Genomic DNA, 21,187 nt, shown 5'->3' with positions numbered 1-21,187 from the left:
TAGGATTACAGGCGTGAGCCACCGCGCCCGGCCCATTTCTGCCTATTCTTGACATTAGAATTCTACTCAGGGAATTTCAGGAAACAACAAGAATAATCATAGCAAACACGTGAATTGAATATTCTGTGTTGGGCAGTGTTCTAAGTGCTTTCTATGTTAGTTCACGTTATTCTCACAATTGGCCTTTTTTACAGATGAGGAAACTGAGTCACAGAGAGGTTGTGCGGTAGAGCCAGAGTTAGACTCGTGGAGTCTAGTTCCAGAACTTCTGTTCTCAACCATTACATTATTTCTTCACGATGATCAGGGATGCTTATAAGGTATTCTTTACCTAGAAAGGTATTCATTACCAGTTGCGTATCAGAGTGGGGAGGTGGACACACCTCACATCAGCGTGGTTCCTCCAGGTGCAATCCCTGGACCAGCAGCAGCTGCACCTGGGAACCTGTTAGAAATGAAGACTCTTGGCCCCCTCTCCATCCCTAACAAATCAGAAAGTCTGAGGGTCGGGCCAGCAGGCTGAGTCTTAACAAGCTCTCCAGGGGATTTGGTGCTCCATGAAGCTTAAGTTCCTTGTGACTCTCCTCCCCTACATACGGGCTAATTCCCCTATCACAAATTCCCACATCACACTTCATTAACACTCAACATATCTGCACCAATTTGTTCAAAGCCTTCATTTTCTGCTAGCATGTTGCTCCAACGGGCAGGACCTTGTTGGATTAATTTATTTCTAGCACAGCAGCTGGCTCCAAACCAATCAATAATTTGTAAATGTGGTGGTTAAATAAATTGTGGCACAATCATATATTGCAATATTCCACAGCTACTACAGATGACATTGCAGGACATGTGTAATGGCGCAGAAGTGACAGTGTGTGGAGAAGGGCAGTTTGCAAAAGACCATGCATGGAAGGCTCTGCTCCAACACCAAGGCTCGCTGGGGACTTAGCGGTCCCAAAGTCCTCCACGCCACAGTTAACCTCGCCCTGTCCCATTCTCTCCGTGCCCTTCACTTGCAACTCTTCTAAAACATGAATTGCAATCTACCGTTATTTTAAGTTACTCATGTTCCGCTGGCTATTTCTGCCATGGGATTGAGAGACCCTGGAGAGGGAAAGCACATCTTATCATTTTTGGGTCACCCACAACACCTAGTACCACACTTTACAAAGAGCAGAGGGCATCTGGAAGTATTTACTAAACTGAATTTTCAGAACCCCACAATAGCTCACATCTCCTACTTGAATGTTATTTTTTTAAAAGTTGGGGGCACCTAACGTTTGATATTGCAAATATATATATAGCAAGGCAGCTTGGCTTTCCAATGAGGTTGAGAGACCAGTTACACAGACTAACAGAAATTTATCTGTGCAGTGAGTGCTAACGAAAGGGAAGTTAAATAACTGCCAACCCAATTCCCAGTGCTCACGGGCCGTTAAAGGAAGTTGCTACAAGCAATACCCAATTAACTTTGTGCACAAACACAGATGCAGTGCAGCAAATACAAACAACAACAGAAAAACCCACATTAATTTCAGGAAGGCTCCAGAGCTTTGGCCACCACTCAAGAACTACTCGGACTCCAATTGAGAGGAACATCTCTGGGGTGCTTAGCTTCTTGGTTTTGGAAAATCATGAGAAAAACAAGTCGGACAAAATTCGGTTCTGCTTCCAATTCTTTTGGCTCTGAACCAAAAAGAGCCCAGATCTCAGTGGGCGAAATGGGAGAGAGAATAGCCTCATGCTTTCTCTTCCAATAATTTGCACACGGGTTTTCTAGATTCACAGCCACTACCAACTGGTCTGAAGAAACCAGTGACTTCTAGATGCCCAGCCCTGGACTCCCTAATGTCCTTGCAAATTAGCCAATGCAGTGGGGACATGTGGCAAGAAAACAAACCATTTGGAAAACGCTTTTTAAAAGAAGAGTGTGGCTTCAATATTAAATAAGGATCCTGCCAACCTGACAAGGACTGAACAACACTCATGATTAAGTGAACAATGTAGTCACTGCCAAAATTTAGAGCAGCCCTCCTCCTCTGCCCTAGCCCTCCTCTAAGTGATGCACCTCCTTCTCTCTTCTCATAAGCTCTGTTTTTGCTCCGCCAAGCCCCAGTTCATTCGTTTTTAATTAAAAATCAAGTCAACAGCTATTAATGACTGTTAATGGTGCATATACTATGTTGTGCTAAGAGGTTTCAAAACCTCATGTCCAAAAGTCGGCCAAGTATAAACGATTGAAGTAGGAGTTCAGTATACACATGGAAGAGATCTGTGGGTCCAGTTAGTACATGATTAATGTACTTTGGATCAAGGTAAAAATGATGTATTAAGGGGAAGGACATTTTCATTGCTTCTTCCTCACTAGTTGTTTAGGCTCCCTAAAGAAGCACCATCATAAAGAATCTAGAATTTCATTTCAGTAATATATGGTGCAAAAATGAACAGAGTAAGGCTCATACCTGATCCCGGGGGGCCTCTCATTCCGGGGAGCCCCATGCCTCCTTCTGGTCCTCTTGGGCCTGGCACCCCAGGAAGCCCTGGGATTCGGGGGCAGGCGTCCACATCTGCAGGTGGCCCAGGTTCACCTGAAATTGGAATCACCATTTGTGTGATAGATTCACATGCTTATGAACAAGCTCCTTCTGCGTTGTCTGGCTAAAGATGGACTTCTGCCACTACACTGAAATGTTAACAAGAGATTCAACAATCCAGTGTAAGCTCCATGAAGGCGAGAACTCGTCTTGCTCACTGCAGGGGATGTGAAAAACTTCCAGAAAGCATCTGTTGAACAAACAAATGACTGACTGACCAAATGAGCGGGTGGAATATCAGAGCAAGCAGAGGAAGCATAAAATAGTGAGGGTTGGATGAGGCAGTAATAATTTGATGACCTTCATAGGTTTTCCAATCTTTGGGCCATTTTTTCCTGTGGTGCCAGCCACAGGTGGCATTGCAAGAGGGACTTGTGGGTTCCTAAAGCTCAGCTTACTGTGTCCCTGCCTCATTACATTGCAGACAGGTGGGTTTCCCTAGTGTCAATTACTTAAATAGAATTTCAGGATCCCTAGAAGTGCCAAAGCAGTGACTTTCAACCTGGCATGAACGTTGGACTTATCCAGGGGAGTTGTGAAAACATACTGACGGCTGGGTCCCACCTCCAGAAATACTGGCTTAGTTGATGATAATATGCCTGCACAGTGCCCTCAATGTTGGCCACGCAATAAACCCAGCCGGGGAGCATTTTAAAGTACTAACGCTGGGACCCCATCCAGACTTATTAAACAGGAATTTCTGGGGATGGGACTCGGGCAGCAGCATTTCTTTCAAACTCCCCAGAAGGTTCCAGCGTCCACCAGAGCTGAGAAGCACCGCTCAAAAGCTGTAGTTCGGACTTCAGCACATCGGAATCATCTGGCTAGTTTGCAGGAAACCAGAGTTTCTGAGGCAGGAGGACCGAGGTGGGGCCCAACATGTAGATTTCTAGCATGTTCCCAGGTGAGGCCAATGGTGTTGATGTGGGGATCTCACTTTGAGAATCACTGTGCTAAAGCTTTGACATTTTCTTGTTTTTGGTTACATTCACTATTTTTAAGACACTTTTTCTAAAGCTTCATTCAGTCACACACACACACACAAATACCACAAGGGACAATAAATAATAACACTGAGCAACAGAGATAACAGCTCACACTTACCGAACGCTGTATCACGTATCAGGCCCAGTACTAAGTGCTTTGCTATTAAGCCCTCCCTACAAGACTGTGTATGTGCTACGGTTATGACAATATTACGGCTCACGTAAATAAGTGGCATAACTGTGGTGACACATCTGTGGTGACACAACTAACACATGGCAAAGTCCAGATTAAAATCCAGGGTGTTCTGCCTCCAGGCCCAGGCTCTTAAACACCAAATTTTACTGCCTCAAGAACTCCTAATATCTGGGTGAGGAATTCCACAAAATAAAACATGTTTTAAAACATACCATTTGATTAGTTACGATTTTCTTCAAAGATACACAAATGTGCAAAATAATTTTAGAACAGCAATGACAAAGGAGCAAGAAAATCCTAGAAAAATGTGGCCCTAACAACAAAGTTTTAGGTTACATCATGCTAATGTGCCTGTGCAAAGTGGACTTGAACTCCATAAGCTGTTTGGAATTTAACCCTTTGTAAACTATGGGATGAAAAACCACGAGCGACACAGGTCCAGATGTATTTCTACAGTAGGTACAGTTTAATGCAAAACGTGGCTTTTCCCCTACGGTGACTTGAGCGAAATGCATGGGAACATTTCTTCTCTTCCCTGAATAATCTGGGCCTTTCCCAGTGGTAGTGGTGGTGGCGGTAGGGGGTGGGTAATGGGGGCATTTGGCTGGTACTTCATATTTAGAATTTTGATGTTATCCTCAAATGCATTTATCCATACAATCACAGAGAGCTAGGATTTAAATGAAAACATTAAATATACAACTTCAATTTTTAAATATAAATATTTAAAATAGCAGGATTTTAAAAATATCTTGATTTTGCTTTTCTTTACTTTCTAATAAACCAGAAGCTGAAAGAGAGGGGCCCACGCCTCTGTTTTAAGGGCCCTAAAAATATGTGGAGTCTATATTCAGGGAAATGTTCATTAGGGCTAATAACAGATGCCTGGAAAGAAAAACACAAGCATTCACAATTTTCCTTTTTTTCTCTTGAGAAATGTTTCTTATTTTCTTCGAAAATGCCAGGCACAAAATAATATGTTGCTTTTGCATTTCAGAGCATGAAATGAACATTTTCTTTTTAACACACAAAGAAATGTGCTCCTTGCAAATGGACTTAAGGGAGTGATAGGAAAGGCTTGTCACAGCCCCTTACTGAGTGTGGAGGGCCCATCTTTTAATGTTGTTGATACTACTTATTTTACGGATGTTCTAATTTACACTGTAGAATTTATAAAAGGAACTTACATTGGTATGTACTACAGCGTTGGACAGAGAAAGCTCTCACACTTCATGCCCAGATTGAAATTATATAAGCTGAGTATCTAAACTGCCTTGACAACCTATAATAAGACCCTGGGCATCAGGACATGGTAATATGAGGTTACTATATCCGTAACAAGGAAACAAAGGCATTAAAACCTAATATAATTACAGAACTCTGTGTATAAAAATGTAACAAAGTTTAACTCACACATATAGATAGCAGAAAAGACCAGTACAGAAATGACTGGAGACAGATTTAGGGGAAATGATCAATTTTACAGCCATGCTTACCTCTGGAACCTGGGACGATCCAAAGCCAAAAACACGAGGCCACACAATGATTTTCACAGGGTGGAAAGAGATTTTCAGTTCGCGAAGTAGGACAAAAATGAAATAGATTGTTTGAGAACATAAATAATAATTTGGGACAGCATCAATGACAAGCAGAATGATAGCATCTTATTTACATGAAAAATCCACAACTCTGTGACTGACAGGAACAGCTCTGATTTAGTCATGGAGTTTTCATCTCTAGAAAGACTTGGAATGAGACTCTTTTGAGCAATATGACATTCTAGTCGATTTCTTATGGCCAATATGCCCTAATTTAATGTATATAGGAATTCTATCAAGTTAAAGGCTTCTGGAAATTCCATACTAACTTGTCAAGTTTTATAGGCTATGCACAAAAAGGAAATATAAAGAGAATCAAAATATAAGCCCTTTTTCCTGTTGTTCTGTGATACATAATAAAACAGTGCTACTTATTTATTCTTTGGACTAGAGTGCTAGTTCACAAAATTGCAAAATATTCTGAACTGACACCACATTACCATAATATTGATTCAGGATATTGAAAGATATTGCTTCTGCCAGTCTCAAACGCACATGTCTGTTTGCCCTTTCTCTCCCCAACACTTCCTTGGTTTATTTTGACCCTATGATTAAAAAGTGTTCTCTATAGAGTTAAATTGTATGGTCTTTCCCCTTCACAGGAATTAATGTACTTTACGGAAAAAGTTAAATAGAACATCTAGGAAAACCAATGGAAATTCAGACATAGGAATGTAGAATCCACTGCTAATTTTCAAACCAACTCATTCTGATGCTAAATATGAGTTTACCAAACATAAGACTTTGTAGTGCAGCCTGAAAGAAATATACTCTTTATATCAAAAAGGGCTTAAGTATAAGAATGTGCTAGTAATTTCAGAATATTAACTACTTTCTGAAAGATGACCATCATAGTAAATGTTTAAACAAAATTCTGTGTGTAGCTTGCTTAGCAGAGATGAAAATGCATTAGCAGCTTACCTGGAGGACCAGTGGGGCCTTTCCTGCCTGGAAGTCCAGGTAGACCCTTCTCTCCTGGTGGCCCAGGAAGTCCATGTGGCCCCTGCGGCCCCGGGAATCCCATGGGTCCTGAAAGAAACATAAAGTGAGGCCATTGGAATGAAGCACTATAGAGACAATGATAGTTTGATGCACTGAATTCAGAGATTCACTCCAGCAAAATGCAGGACAAAGCTGGCCTTAGAGTCAAGAGTAGCCTCCCTTTGTTCCGTAAGGCTGAGAAGGGCTGCATCTGCCTGAAGAAAACACAATGGCACAGTCCAAAGGACTAAGGAAAATGGTTCCATGATCAAAGCAAAACTAAATTAGAATGAAAAGCCCTGTAATCCTGAACTGTCTCTGCGATAGTCAACAGACTGGAAACAAAGAGAAAACAAGGAAATAATCTCTAATATCTGGGAACAACGTGCCTCTCCGCCTGAATTCATACCATGCTCTTCCTCACTCGCCAAGTTTCAGGCACACCAACGATTCAGTTCCTTGGACAAATTGTTCCTTCTCTTCTTTCCATCCATTAAGTCCTCCTCATTCTTTAGCATTCAGACCAAGTCTCACCTCTGCAGGGAAGCCCTCCCTGGAATCCCACCCAAAGTGCGGTTGCTTTTTGATAAGCTCTTCATTCCGAGCACTTAGCTTGGTTTATACTGATGTCTCCTGAGTGTGAATGTCTGTCCTCCTGTGTGAAATGCTAGGCTTAGTAAGAGTGAGGACCCTTTAAATTTGTTCACCACTACATTCCTGTAGGTGCCTGGTAAACGTTTGTGAAATCGATAAAATATTTCCTTTACTTAAATAAGTAAGTTATAAAAGGTAAACCAAAGAAACTCCCTTGCCCTCTTTCCAGTAAAGAATTATTTGGCCCTTATATTCTCTGGAATGGGAGTTAAGAAGCATGATTGGTGGTTCAACCAATATTTCTAACTCCCTGTGAATCCATGGGTAGGTCGCTGTTATTTACATGGCATGCTATTTCTCCAGTCCTGACGCTTATGTCCAGGTGCAGATTTATTCTCTAGAGTAACAACTAGGGAGGAAGACTATTAGCCAGACCCTTCCTCCTTCCTCTTGGTGACTAGAATGCTAGAGTGCTACCATGTCTGTTCAATTTTGAGGTTCTATAATTGGAAGACCACATACCTGCAGATATAAGATATATTCTCTAAAATTGATTTTATTGCTAATAAAGGTGAAGAGGGTTGCTTCATACTGTTGTACAGGTTGCATACTGCCCAATTCCAGAGATGCCATTTGCACTGTAGTCATGGCAGCCTCAGAGTGATTTTGATCTCCCCTGTGCCTTACTCTTTGGCCTTATTTCACATTTGGTTCAGAAGCCAGGCAGGGTGCTAGTTATTTGGCTCCGTGTGCAAATGTCAAAAGTTGTTTCGCTGATACTCAACTTCCTTATTTACGAAATAAGGGAGTTCAAATGGACAATCATTATTGGTCTCTGTTCAACAAAAAAGTTTTTTGAATCTATTAATAATAATTCTCTAAAATTCTGGTGACCAAAAACTGACATGCCCAAATATTAGCAGTTGGGTAAAAATTAATTTAAGTGAGTATTTTAGCCTTAAATAGTGGGGGACCCTTGCATGAATATCAAAAAGCAAAGTCAGCAGTCTAAAACCGAGCTGTCCATTATAGAAACTCCTAACCGCGTGGCTATTTAGCACTTGAAATGTGGCCAGTTCAAACTGAATCATGCTGCAAGTGTAGAACACATGCTGGATTTCCAAGGCCAGAGGAGGAGTGGCTTATTTGGGAGGGGAACCAGGTTTGCATAATCAGCTCAATTATCTCATTGATAACTTTATATTGAGTATATGTTAAAACAATACTATTTGAATATATTATGTTACATGGAATAAAGTATGTCAGTGAACTTCACTTGTTTCTTTTGATGTTTTCAAATGTGACTACATTTTTCAATTGCACATGCAGGTTGCATGATGTTTCCATTGTTCAGTTCTGGTCTGGAAGATTATCAAGAGTATTACTCATAACGAAAGATGAACTTGTGTTTCTTCCTTTTACTTGTCCAACTTTTACCCAAACTTCAGGACTCTTTGGGAAAGTCAGGACGTTTTGGAAATCTAGTCACTGTTTGCATAGAAAATAGAAGTTCCAACATGGTGGTGCAGCACCCTGGCTCCTCAGGGGTAAGGTAACGAAAGTCTTTACATGCTACTGAAGGAACAGCTTGCATTCATACCTTTCTGGCCGTCCTTTCCATCACATCCTGGAGAGCCTTTGCGCCCCGGAGGGCCTGGCGGGCCCGGGGGACCTGGCAGCCCCGGCAGACCGTAGTCACCTGGCTCCCCTTTCAGAACGTCAACGCTCCCAGGGGGGCCTGGGGGCCCAGGTGCTCCTGACCACAAAGATGAGGCAAAAATATTCTTTTAGTCAAAGACAAATGTGTATACTGTCTCCTTGAGAGCTTCTGAAGAAAAGCAATTTAATGATTCGCAAGCAAGGGATGGGAGGAGTTAGAATAAGAAAGTCAATAGTATCAGAAGGAAACCAGAGTGGGGTCACATGAAGCCCACGTTGAGAAATAGCGTAGATAATAGTAAGTTAGTAACTGTTAGACAAACTGAACCTACGCAAAACCTTCTCTCCCTTCGGAGCCATTCCTTTTGAAAATATCATTTCATGGTTTTTGTTTGCATTCCCTCCTCACTGCTTTGTAAGATGAATGTGAGGCCCAGTTGAGGCTGGGGTGCAGGGGGTGGGGGGCTCTCAGGACCATATCAGGACCAGAACTTGGGTCCTCCTCACTTATCCATCTGCCAAATTGACGGGGCTGCTTAGGTGCTTCTACTCTGCCACTCTCTGATCCCACATCCCCGCAGGGCTGGCAGCATCTAGCAAAAGGAGCATGGCTATCACTGGCCGTGATTTTCTCATACCTCTTGGGCCATCAGGGCCAGGAGGTCCCCGATCTCCAGGTGGACCTGACTCAGGAACAACACCCTTAGGAGCTCTTCCTGTGGCACCTGCAGGGCCAGGTGGTCCTGGTCTCCCTGCAAATAAACACATTCAGATGCCAGCCTCATTACCTTTGAAAGGTTTTGATTTAGTTATTGAAAGAAGGACAAAGTGTGCTGCTTCTTACCTGGGGGCCCTGGGAGACCTTTTTCTCCAAAGGGGCCTGGAGGAGAGATACCCGGGCTCCCAGGGTCTCCTGTCTCTCCTTTTAGCCCAGGTATTCCCACTGGACCGGGTGGGCCCATATCATGCAAACCTTAATAGGGAAAAGAGCATTAATCCTGTATCTCATCCTTGCTTGTCCCTGTTATGCTGTCTGGAAAGGAACCGCTTCCCAACAGTGGCAGAGAAGTGGCTAGTTCTGCAGAGACCGACCACTGGCTGCAACGGTGATCCAAACGGCTGCGTGCTATTCCTGGGTCGCCGCTTCTCTCTTACAGCTCCCACACTGGTTAACCACAGGTTTGATTTCTTTTATGATTATTTCCCAGATTAAAAAAAAAAACACAACAGCTTGGAGACAATCCCAACCCTCCACGTTCTACAATGGATAGAGCAAAATCAAATGACATACAACAATAAATAATTACAAATAAACTTCTTTGAAATTTGAGGTGGAAACTGGCATAATTAGAACTATTGTGGAATTTCACACTGAAAAGGGAGAACATCAATGATTTCTTGGAAGGGGAAAACATTTAATTGGACTATTTGGAAGAGCCACTGAATGAATCCTAAGTGACTGAAATTACTACGAAGAAATTTTTCCAAACTATAAAGATATTGCCTCTCTCCCACAATAGATTCAAAACTAGTAGCACAATTAAGCTGTTCCCTGTGGTCACTCAAATCTGCATGTTGCGTTTCAGCTACTTTGATTATAAGCAATTTTTCTGAGAAAGTAACACAACAAGTATGCATTATATTAATGAAAGGAGCTAAAATGCAGTTATTGAAGATTAACCTATTAGCAATGTCAAAAATAACAGCAAATTCTTCAGGTAATTTGTTTTAGCAGTGGCTGTAAAAGGATGCTAAAAGTACCAACTAGATTCATGTCGTTGTACATGACGTTACTATGCTGAAAACAATACAAAAATTTTAAAATCCCAACCATTTATTTGTTATTATAACATTTTGAAATCTAACTCCATTAATGCAATTATTCAGAGTATTTTTAGCAGAGAGTCCCAAGTAATGCCAACAAAAGGCACTTTGAACCAACTATTCCTTCTTAAATAGGGTTTTCTCAAATGTCCTTTTTGTATGTCATTGTCAGCACTAAAAATACTTCCAACTCTATGTCTCTAACCTAAGCCAAATTTTTAGTTTCACCCCTAAATCTCATGAAGTGAGCAAACACCGGGGTGGGTGGGTACTACTTTATGTCATGGTCCACTGATTGAAGCTCAATCTCTCGTGAATGGTTTTATCTTACCTGAAGCACCTTTGGATCCTTTCTGACCCTTCAAACCGTGCAAGCCGCTCAGGCCGGGCAACCCAGAGGGACCTGAAATACACCACAGGCCTGTGACCCAAAGGGAAGCCCAGCCGCTGGTACTCACTCCGGCAGCAACCGCAGGCACTACGGGCAGAGGGTGCGCTGATGGGGAAGGCGGGCAGACCCCGCAATCTGGATGGCATTTGGAGGGGGGCGGAATCCAGGCCCCCGATTATTTAACACTTTCATCTGATGGAGGTTTTCTTCCAAGACAGCTTAACACATATGTTTCTTTGCTTTTAAAGTACTGCTGTTGGTTTATGACACTATCGTGACCAGATTTGGTCTAGAATTACTGAATCGTGGCACAGTGACCTTTGATTTTATGGCAATAAAATCATCCTAGATGAGGAAAGAGATCAAATGGGAGCGAATCCAAGCCTCCGACCTCCCAGGCTCGGGGTCTTTGCAGCCCAAGGTCTGCAGGCTCTAATTTCTTCAGGATCTACTCATAGAAATGCAGTGAGACAAAAGGCCCCCTGGTGCCCAAGGTGAGCTGAACACCTGCGCTACCTAATCTGACTGCAAGCCCAGCCCTGCTGCTCGGGGAGCAACGAGCCTGCAGGGCAACTGTGGCTGCAGCTCTTTCTTTACAACTTTCTTCAGAACCATTCCGATGCCTTTTTACAGAAACTAAGTTTATTATTTCATGACGATCACTGAAAATCTGGTCTCTGTCACTCAGCTACGTGCCTGCCCACAGGTCTTGCCCAGTGACTGATGTGGGGATGAAGCTGCTCCTTAGCCCGGCCCAGCCTGGTAAACCTTCCTGTCTCACCGGTGGGTCTTCCACCAGTAGCTGTTCTTTCTCATCCAAACTGAGTTATCTCTCAAATTTGGGATAAGAATATGACTAAACACACAGAAAGTGCCTCTCACCTACTCCTGTGACACCTGCATAGGGCTCTCCTGATCATTTATGTCTGTCCCACGCTGTACAACAACCATGTCTTTGGGTAACTGTCTCCTCCATGCAAGAGTAAATTGGAATTCAAGACGAGGTCCTATTAGTCTTTATATCCCCACACTTAGCATAGCAGGTGTTCGATAAATGTTTGTTGAATGAGTAAATGAGAAAAGGTGAAGCAAGGCCGGTGAGGGAGAAAGCTATGAAAAGGAGTAGACTACAATTTCTACTTGTATGCCACATCTTTCTTTGGTAGATTTATGGAACAAATATGATTTAGAGGAGTTCGAGGTATCCATTTACATATAAATAATTCAAGTGCTAATTATTGCCTATTCATTAAAGCAAGTCCTCTGTGGACTTCTTATTAGAAGATGTTACCGTGAGTTGATTCCATCCTGTTTATCAACAGCACTTGCAACACACGGTTGTTATGCTCTTTTTTAGATCTAAACTTTAGATTGGTTCAAATGAGCTGTATTCTCTTGCACCAAAAAAAAAATGGGAATGCATCTTTATTTTCCCTAAATCTTTTATTTCCTAACCACTTTTAACAGTTCTGGCTTAGTTTACTTTCCAATCCTCTTTCCTACTTTATGAGCCAACGTTTTAAGTTTGCACCAAAACAACACACAGACCTTCTTCATCTGCCAAATCTGGATATTTATTGCAATCTATGTGAAATGATAATAAATTTTTTGAGGGACCACTTGCTACTTCCATGTGTTTTGACCTCCAGCTTTAGTCACCAAGATTGATGACTTGGGGGACCTGGCTGGGGTGGAATGTCCCAGCTTCTGCCAACTCTCCATTGTCACATCAACACATCCAGATCCTGGGTTGTCACGGTCCCAGCCTCTCCCGATTGTTGAACTGGCCGACCCTTATCTGACCCAATGTTATCTTTCTAAATTGAATGCAGCTACATCTGAGTAGGGTTTTAAGGGTAATTTTTCCTTTTTACTGAAAGCTTTTTATCAGTCCCATCTCTAAATCAGAAAGTTGCTCATGCATAAAATATATACAGTGCAGATGAGAGGCAATTAGGCTAACAAAGCACATTTCTGGGTAATGAGGAATTTTTATTCACCTCTCTGGTCGTCCTACTGCTTAACAACCATCATTTAAGGCTGCGTCGTGCCGCACTCTCGAGCCGGGTGCTCTCCCTCCATCAGCGAATCTAATCTCCACCCCAGCCAGAACTGTGGCCTCCTTCTCCATTAGCCATGGACTCCTTGAGACTGGATCCCCACTCTCAGGCTGTATTTTGTTCTAAAGCCTGAAAACACTAATCTACATCCAGGAGCCTTTATACAGGTTTATACTTTTAACAGGGTGACCAACACATCCCTGTTTGCCTGGGACTTTTCTGGTTTACCACTGAAAGTTCCGCATCCTGAGATACGTGCTCAGGCCCGGGTGAAACAGGACAGTTGGTCACCCTCACTTTAAAGCTGGTGGAGAAGAGAGAACTTTGTGACTATATGCAGTGGTTGAAAAACTTTGAAAGTGCTTATCAAAAAAGATTCTGAAATAAGATTTAAATTTTTTAAAAAATTCAGCCAATACATGAGTGCCTACTAAGAGTGTAAGATACGGTTTCCTAATGCACAGGGCATCAGTCCCCTAAATGTACCTCGTGACAGGTGCTGACAAGACAATGGGGAATCCTGACTTGGCAGAACAGACAGGCAATTACACGGTGTGGTAAGTGCTGTGGGGGCAGGGCAGCACGGGGACAATTTAGTTGTAAAAAGGGGAAAGAACACATCTATGATTTTCATAGCAGTAAGGTGCATGGCATTTCTTTCCCCGTAAGTCATCTCAACGTCCTTTTTTCTTATGAAATGTCTCAGTTGCCACCAGCCAAAATATTCAATCCACATTCTTAACAGTTATTGTCATGCTGCAGATAATTTTCATTAGGTTTCCATTATTCCAATCGTATATTAATGCCCAACTACAACTTGGGTGTTTTCCTTTAAGAGGACATATGTACTTAAAAATTTAAATCTAGGAATCAAGCCATTTTTAGCATATGTTTAAGTTAAAGTTGAAATTTAATTGAACACAAGGCAGGACTCAAGATCCATATGGCTTGTTCTAGCAGAGCAAACAACTTTGAGTTCAGCAGCTGGTTTGTTCAAACAAGATAATCAGTCCCCTTGACTTATTTAGAACATACTTCAAATATTTAGTTTCTCAGTTCAAAGTGTTTCTGCTGGAGTGTGGTTCATTTCTATATCAGCATGATAAACTGCAACAATGGATTTATACTGCAGACATTTTGATTTTTAGGAATATATTTAGTTGTTTTGTTTTTTTAAAGACTGGTTGTTCACTGGGCTGTGTGCAGTGAAACAGTGTCACTCTGTGGCGAGGAAGCACAACTGCAACATCTGTCTGTAAGTGGTATGAAAATGTGGATTGATACATTTATTTCTTCACCTTCTCTTTTTAACACACTCACTACTTCATAGCACAGAATTATGATGCAATTGGAGATTAATTTTTGAGTGGTTTTGTTAGGGATCAAATTCATTAGCTATTAGCTTTTTAATAGCATGTCATACCGATATTATGTGATAAATGCAAACTATTTCAAGGGAAAGAAGAACCAGCAATAGTAGCATAAGCCTTGTCATTTTGTATACTGTTATAGCACCGACACACTTGAAAATTCTTGCTGTTTTACTAAACAAGGAGTTTAGGAAGAAGTGGAAATGCAGTAGGAGTAGTTAATAATGGCAGAGGTTTTCTTTGGTTCTTTACCAACTTTGCCTCCCAGAAACAAAAAAGTATCAAAGAATCCCCCATGAGGGCTACAGAGATTGTCAGAGACAGGAAATGGCCACAATCACCAGAGGCACTTTTGATCATTTTGCTTGAAACTCTAAATTTATCATGAATCACTGGACTTCACATTACTAAAAGGGTCAATGAAAATGGAGATTAGTACAAAGCTATCTGGTGTTGTGTTGGAAATACGTGAGTGTACCACCTCTTCAAAATAAATGGCTTCTTGCTGCAGAACGTCACCAAGTGATACACACCATGCTACAACTTGCTGAAAAACTGGAATTATTTCAAAGCTATTTGATGAGTGAAGAGGAGAAAGTGTGGGAAAACAGCGTTTGGATTTTCAAAACAATAAAATGATTAATCCCTGAAGAAGGGGTTTCCAACTCTTCTGAGATAACGTACTTTTCATTTAACCAAAATGTAGTATATGTATGAGTCAATGAGAAAAGGCAGGCAGAAGGAGAATGGATAAAAGAAGAGACAGAGAGAACCTGGTTACAGGACTCTACCAAGTAAGGCTTGAACCATCAACTGTGGTTGAAGTGAAGACCTCAACCTCCTGGTTACTAGCTCAGTTGTTCATGCTTCTATTTGTCTATTCATTCATTTATTAATTTATTCATACCACCAACCAATACACTTCTTAGGTATCTGCTGGGTGCCAAGAATATTTAAAAGGTCCTTGCTTTTTAAAAAATCATATTCTATTTGGTGAGAAAGACCTCTAAACAAACAAATATGATATAATATAAGTGCTATGCTAGAGGTATACACAGAGTACCCATGGAAAAAGTACTTTTTCTAAAATGGAAGAAATGGACTGAAGAGGGATAAATACCATAAATGAATAGGAGGGCATGAGGATGTGTTAATAACAAGTATTATATTATATTATATAATAACCAGACTTACAAACAATCTAATATTACCTTTAAAGGCCAAGCAAGTCAACCAGAAAAACATTATTCTTTATTTAGCAAAGATAACAAATACTAATTACTCTTATCTGTAGCATCTTATTCCTTTATCTTTCTTCCACTTATCCCATTGTAAATATATATTTATTTCCATATATATTTTTCATGTCTGTCTCTCCTTTTAGATTGTGAGCTCCACGAGGGCAAGAATCATGTCTAGTTTCTTCAAACCTGTGCACCCTGCTCCTACCACAGAATCTAGGACATAAACGAACCTTAACCATCTGTAAAGGGAATAAGTGAATAGGCCTGAACATTACAAAAAGCGCAGGATAAATGCCCTCAGAAATGAGATGGTAACGCCACCATTCTGGATAGTCCCCAGTGGAAGGCCGGTCAGGAGGCTAGAAGGGCACCGCCTGAGCCCTGGGTAAGAAAGGGTAGGAAGAGGCCAATGGCACCCCTGGGACACCCATCGTGGCATAGCCAAGGGCAGTGTCACTCGCAGGTGCAGGAAAGGCACCATGACTTTGCCCTTGTTGGGCTGGATCTGCGGATGGGACGAGCTTCCTTTTGACTTACCTTGTATTCCTGGAGGACCTGGTATCCCTGAGTCCCCCTGGAGACCCCTTGGCCCAGGGTCCCCCATTTCTCCTGGACGTCCATTCAGCCCAGGCATCCCCTGATCACCTGAGGATGACAGGAAGGTTTTGAAGATACCCAGATGATAAATGAGTTACATTCCCTGGGAAAGACACCTATGTTCTCAACATCTGAGTAACTGGGAACATTGCTTTATTACTTTTCCTTTCCACACCTCTTAGCTGGAGGGAGAAAAATACACTTAACTTCAGGAGGAGAAAATACACTTTTGAATGAATGAAGTTACCCATCATAATTTAAAACTTTCTCTTTTTTTCTGAATCAGCAGGAAAAGGATCCATTCAAATCCTGCGCTGTAAGTGTTGCATCTGTTTTACATGTAAAGGAGAACAAAAATGCCGGCGTCCTGAATGGCGGGTGAAACAGAAAGGGCTACCCATGGGAGGCACTTTACAGGTGCTGTCTTAGTTTATTCCCAGTCACTCGTGACACCCAGAGAGACAGGACTAGCTTTACAGGTGAGGGGCAGGTAAGTTTAAGCGACCTGTCCAAAGCCATGGTCTGGGAAATGGCAGAGGCATATGTGAACCTAGATCTAAGTAAAGACTGGCTCTTTCTGATCCTCCAAGAGAGAGAGGAGTGCTCAGGAAGTTTCCAGACTTCCTTTCAAGGTACCTGGACACCCTGGTGGTCCAGAGGAGCCGGGCAGTCCTGGCCTTCCGGGTGGTCCTCTGGGCCCTTGAACACCAGGCAGGCCCTGCTCTCCAGGGGCTCCAAATTGTCCTAAAGAAGGAAGGTCAAACATTTGAGTAGTTGCATATTACACTTTGAGACGGTGAATCTACAAAATTACCAAATTCATCCCTCACTATTCTTCTCTATGTTTACTTTCTTATATTCAAATAGTTTCCATTGAAAAGGAAGAGAGCATTAAGGAACAATCAAAAATAAAATGCCCATAATCCCACCACCTTAACACAATCTTCCCTATGTGCACACATACAAGTAACAACCACAACTGTATATTCTGATTTTTAAAATTAGTATTGTGTCATAAGTAATTTTCCAAGTTTATCGTAGTTTTCTTATCATTTTTAAGTGACTGGCTGATAATTTACTGAATCAATCTTAAATTAATTAATCTAACTTTCTTCTACTACTGGCCATTCAAGTTATTTCTAACTTTCTGTTGTTATGCATCATGATCTTTATACATCTTTAATCAATTTTTTTCTCCTGTTAAATTATTCCATTAGGGAAAATTCCTAGGAGTAGAATTTCTAGGTAAATAGTATACTTTGATTTTTAATGCATTTTTAAATGTGAAGTATTTAAAGTAAATCATAGTCATCATGGAATTCCATTCCTAAATACTTCAGGAGGTAAGTCTGAAAAATAAGAACATTTTTCTGTGTTGCTGAAATAACATTATCACAGCCAAGAAAATTAATAGCCATCCTTAACATCATCCAATGCTCATTCCATACTTGAATTTCCCCAAATGTCCCCTTAATGTCCTTTGCAGTTGGTTTGTCCACATTAGTTTCCATTCCAGAATCATCCACTGCAATCTAATGGATATGTTTCTTAGATTTTTAAAAATCTAAAACAGTCCCTTTCTCATAACAATGACTTGCTGAAGAGAAAAGTTCAGTTCTTCTCTGATCTTCTAGAACAGACCATTCAACATTTGGTCCTTGATACAGGTTGCAAAATGGTTTGCAGTGAGTGTGGCTCCGACTCACAGCACCATACGTGAGCCACCCATGGCTCAGTCAGTGATCACCACTGCAAGAGCAGACCATGTTCTTACTGAGGACTTTTAGTTTGTTGGCTTGTTTTCTTGCTAATTTAGTAAAGATAAATGATATTTCAAACCCTTTAAACTACATTTCTTTTATTACTAGAGAAGACTATTTCCCCATGTATTTATTTATAATTTATTTATTTACAATTTATTTACATGAATTACTTATGTTATAGGAAAAACCAATGGTCTATGCTGAAAATCACTGGTTGAATGCAAATAAAAGACATGGCTCTGGTATGTGCAAAGCCATGGTAGGGACTTATAATCATTAGTTACCACCATACACATGAAACCAGCCTATCTCCACCATATCTCTTCCCCAATGGAATTTAACATCTATCAGCCTCACTATGTGTTATTTTATTTATTTATACTGAAAACCTTCCCACAGTAAAGGTAAGACAGCATTATTCTCATCTCCAAATGGAAACACAGAAGCATTAAAAAAAAACCCTGTCTCCCAAATGTGGGGTTGTGTTAAGAACAGGACTTCTGAGTCAATCTGTGCTGTATTTTCCCTCTGCATTGACGGCAGAGTGGGCGGGACTGCACCCAGCACAACTGTATATAATCCCCAAACAAGCTGCAGACCTGTGCCTTCCTGTGAGGCTCATTCAGATTCCATGCTGCTTTTCCCAGTCAATGAAAATACACATTTAAGTAAACTCTATGCTGGTGAGTAACATATAACATAATTTAAAAATTTCTACTCTGAAACCATGGCATATGGGAAAGGGAACAATTTCAATGGTGAAAACCACAGGAGACCAGACAAATTAGGCAAAATTTCTGAAAAAGTCAGCCTGAGTGTAAATAATTCAGGTTTATGATTTCTAACTTAAAATACTAGGTGATATCAAAGGCCCTCACTTTGGATTACTTTGAGCTTATAACATTTTAGTATCTTCAGGGTTCACATAAAAATACCAGTGAGTGTGGAAAAATGTCTTAATGTTCTGCTGCTGCTGCTTATTGTACTTTACATTTGTACCGTAATTTTCAGTTTACAAATTCCTTTCAAGGTATCTCATCTGATCCTCAGAATAACCACATAATATGCATAGGGCCAGTTTACGGGTGAGGAATCTGAGGTCAGAGAAGATACTCAACTTGCCCAAGATCACAAGCATAGTGACAATGGCGGTTGACTTTGAGCCACTGTGTTTGCCTTTCTGAGACTCCTCACTTTGGTATTTGCTATGAACTTCCATAAGGCTGACCTCAAAACTATTTTTCCCATCAAATGTACTCTTCAGTTATATGTTCAGTCAAAATATTATTCTATCTAAATATATTTGTCCATGTCAGAGGTTAAAGACCCACAGGAAAGTGGCGGGAAAGGAAGTTTTTGCCACTGTACTAGCTTGTTGTTCTGTTACACTTCCATTTTGGCAATCTTATGGTATAAAAACAAAGAAAATAAAATTTTCCATAATAGTTCTGCTCAGATATTCTTTCTGTTTATGAAATGAAACGTGGCTATTGCCACAGGGAATTTTACGGTAATGCATAAAATCACTAGTATGAGGTATTCTAATTTACAAGAGACCCATCTAAATACAAACCTGGCTTCTAACCTGACCACTATCAGCTGAATGCTCTTGGGCATAACTAGTTGAACCAGTCAACTGTACATGGACACTTGTTCTATCCATGCAATGAATGTCCCTGTGCCTACATCTAGTACACTTGTCTGAGTATAGGCTCTAGATAAATTTCTAGGAGTGGAATTCCTAAGTCAAAGGATATGCATGTGTTAAATATTGATGCATGTTTCCCTAGCATCCAGAAAGGGAGTACCAATTTGTACTTCCAACATTTTTTGAAAGAGAAACACATATGAGTGCAAAGCAGTACAGCAAAAAGTCCTTAGACTGTTTTCCCCTCTAGGGTCCTGTTCTGTTGGCTTAAACTCAAATGATTTCCCTTTCCCTATGAAGCACGGAACACCAGCGCCTCTCTTCTGCCGGGGGTCATCTAATGCAGCTAGTCGTGGCCTCAGCTGTTGGCAAGAACTCAATGGTACATCACAATTCATTCTGAAGGATTCTATGTTAACTGCTCTTGATAAACAAAATATTGTTGTTTTGAACAACTTAGCTTTCTTGTTGGTGATGAGGTATTACGTTTGCTTGATTTGGTTTTTAGTAAATTAGAGTAAATTCAGTGATAGCTCAACAGTGGCATGCCTCATTAACATTCTCATATGCTTTTCTCAGTAGAAAGAAAGGGCCGGAATGACAGCTTGTGGCTGTATTCAGTGTGAGTGGTTATTGCTAATGCATCATTTTAAATTATAGAGATTGCAGAATAGTCCAACTTTTAATTGCTTGCGATATTCCTTTTTGACTTTGTCTAAATCTGGGCATGCCTCAGGGAGTTTATTGTTGTGTCAACATCATCAGTTACATGAACCATGATGGAAAAAATTGAGACTCTCTGGTGTATGATCCTGGTGTTCTTTTAGGCCAGGGATGCCATGGCAGTGTTTATACATAATCCTTTGATATATATCTTAATGTGCAAAGAGGGAAGAAAATACTGAAAAAATCATTGCCAGCTAGAAGGCAAAAATAATTGTTCTATTTTTCAAACTAAACTATTCTTTTTTGCTTTAATAAGAAAAAGATGCAGCTATACCTTGACATCCAGGGCCACCTGGCTCACCCTTTGGACCAGGTGGACCAAATTGACTGGCAGGGTCACCTTTGTTTCCTGTAAGTGATAAAATGCATGTAAGAAAATTTAATTTGGTCTCATACAAGTTACTTAATAACTTTCATAATATTTGTCTTTATAGTCTATCTTCAAACACTTCAGGAGAGTATTTTTTAATTCTCTTTTTCCTAAACAAAGACAAATAGAAATATAGATGCAAGAAGTGATTTAAACATAATGTGCATACACATAACATACAATTTTATAGTTTGTAACAATCATAAGGAAATATAAATCTTGATAAGTTTGAGTCTTTAAGTCCCTAAAAAATTTTCAAATTTAGGTTTCCATTTAAGAAATTACTTGGCACTGAGTGACTATATCCTTATGTTTGTTTTAGAAAGAAAAAGCAGAAATTGTCACTGTTACAGCTGCTGCAGTTGCATTTCAAGCTCTCTTATAAGGAAGCTCAACTCAGTGTCCTTACAAAAATAAAATCACAAAGGCATACTTCTTTGATCACTTCACAAGCAATGGCACATTTGAAAGTCACTGTAGGCAGTGACTCCCAGAGTAGCACAAAGCTATTGGACACTGCTGCATAATGCTTGAGACACAAGGACCCACAGTATAGTTGGGAGCCAGTTTCAAGTGAAAGACT

At 40.7% G+C, this 21,187-nt stretch overlaps 1 protein-coding gene across 1 annotated transcript in view; it reads right to left on the bottom strand.

The window, feature by feature from the left end:
- COL4A4 (collagen type IV alpha 4 chain) overlaps positions 1-21,187 on the bottom strand; it is a 103,066-nt gene that overhangs the window by 7,525 nt on the left and 74,354 nt on the right. The window contains exons 35-44 of the mRNA XM_069474089.1: positions 20,509-20,583; positions 16,734-16,841; positions 16,038-16,145; positions 10,767-10,838; positions 9,456-9,584; positions 9,250-9,363; positions 8,553-8,708; positions 6,299-6,406; positions 5,276-5,284; positions 2,466-2,591 (exon numbers count right to left, since the gene is read on the bottom strand). Of these exons, the coding sequence (XP_069330190.1) occupies positions 2,466-2,591; positions 5,276-5,284; positions 6,299-6,406; positions 8,553-8,708; positions 9,250-9,363; positions 9,456-9,584; positions 10,767-10,838; positions 16,038-16,145; positions 16,734-16,841; positions 20,509-20,583 (1,005 nt within the window). The remainder of the gene's footprint in view (positions 1-2,465; positions 2,592-5,275; positions 5,285-6,298; positions 6,407-8,552; positions 8,709-9,249; positions 9,364-9,455; positions 9,585-10,766; positions 10,839-16,037; positions 16,146-16,733; positions 16,842-20,508; positions 20,584-21,187) is intronic.

The sequence above is a fragment of the Eulemur rufifrons genome, chromosome 1 (assembly GCF_041146395.1).
Source record: "Eulemur rufifrons isolate Redbay chromosome 1, OSU_ERuf_1, whole genome shotgun sequence".
In the NCBI taxonomy this organism is placed as follows: domain Eukaryota; kingdom Metazoa; phylum Chordata; class Mammalia; order Primates; family Lemuridae; genus Eulemur; species Eulemur rufifrons.
Note: the sequence above shows the minus strand (reverse complement) of the source record. Positions and strands in the feature narration are given on the sequence as shown.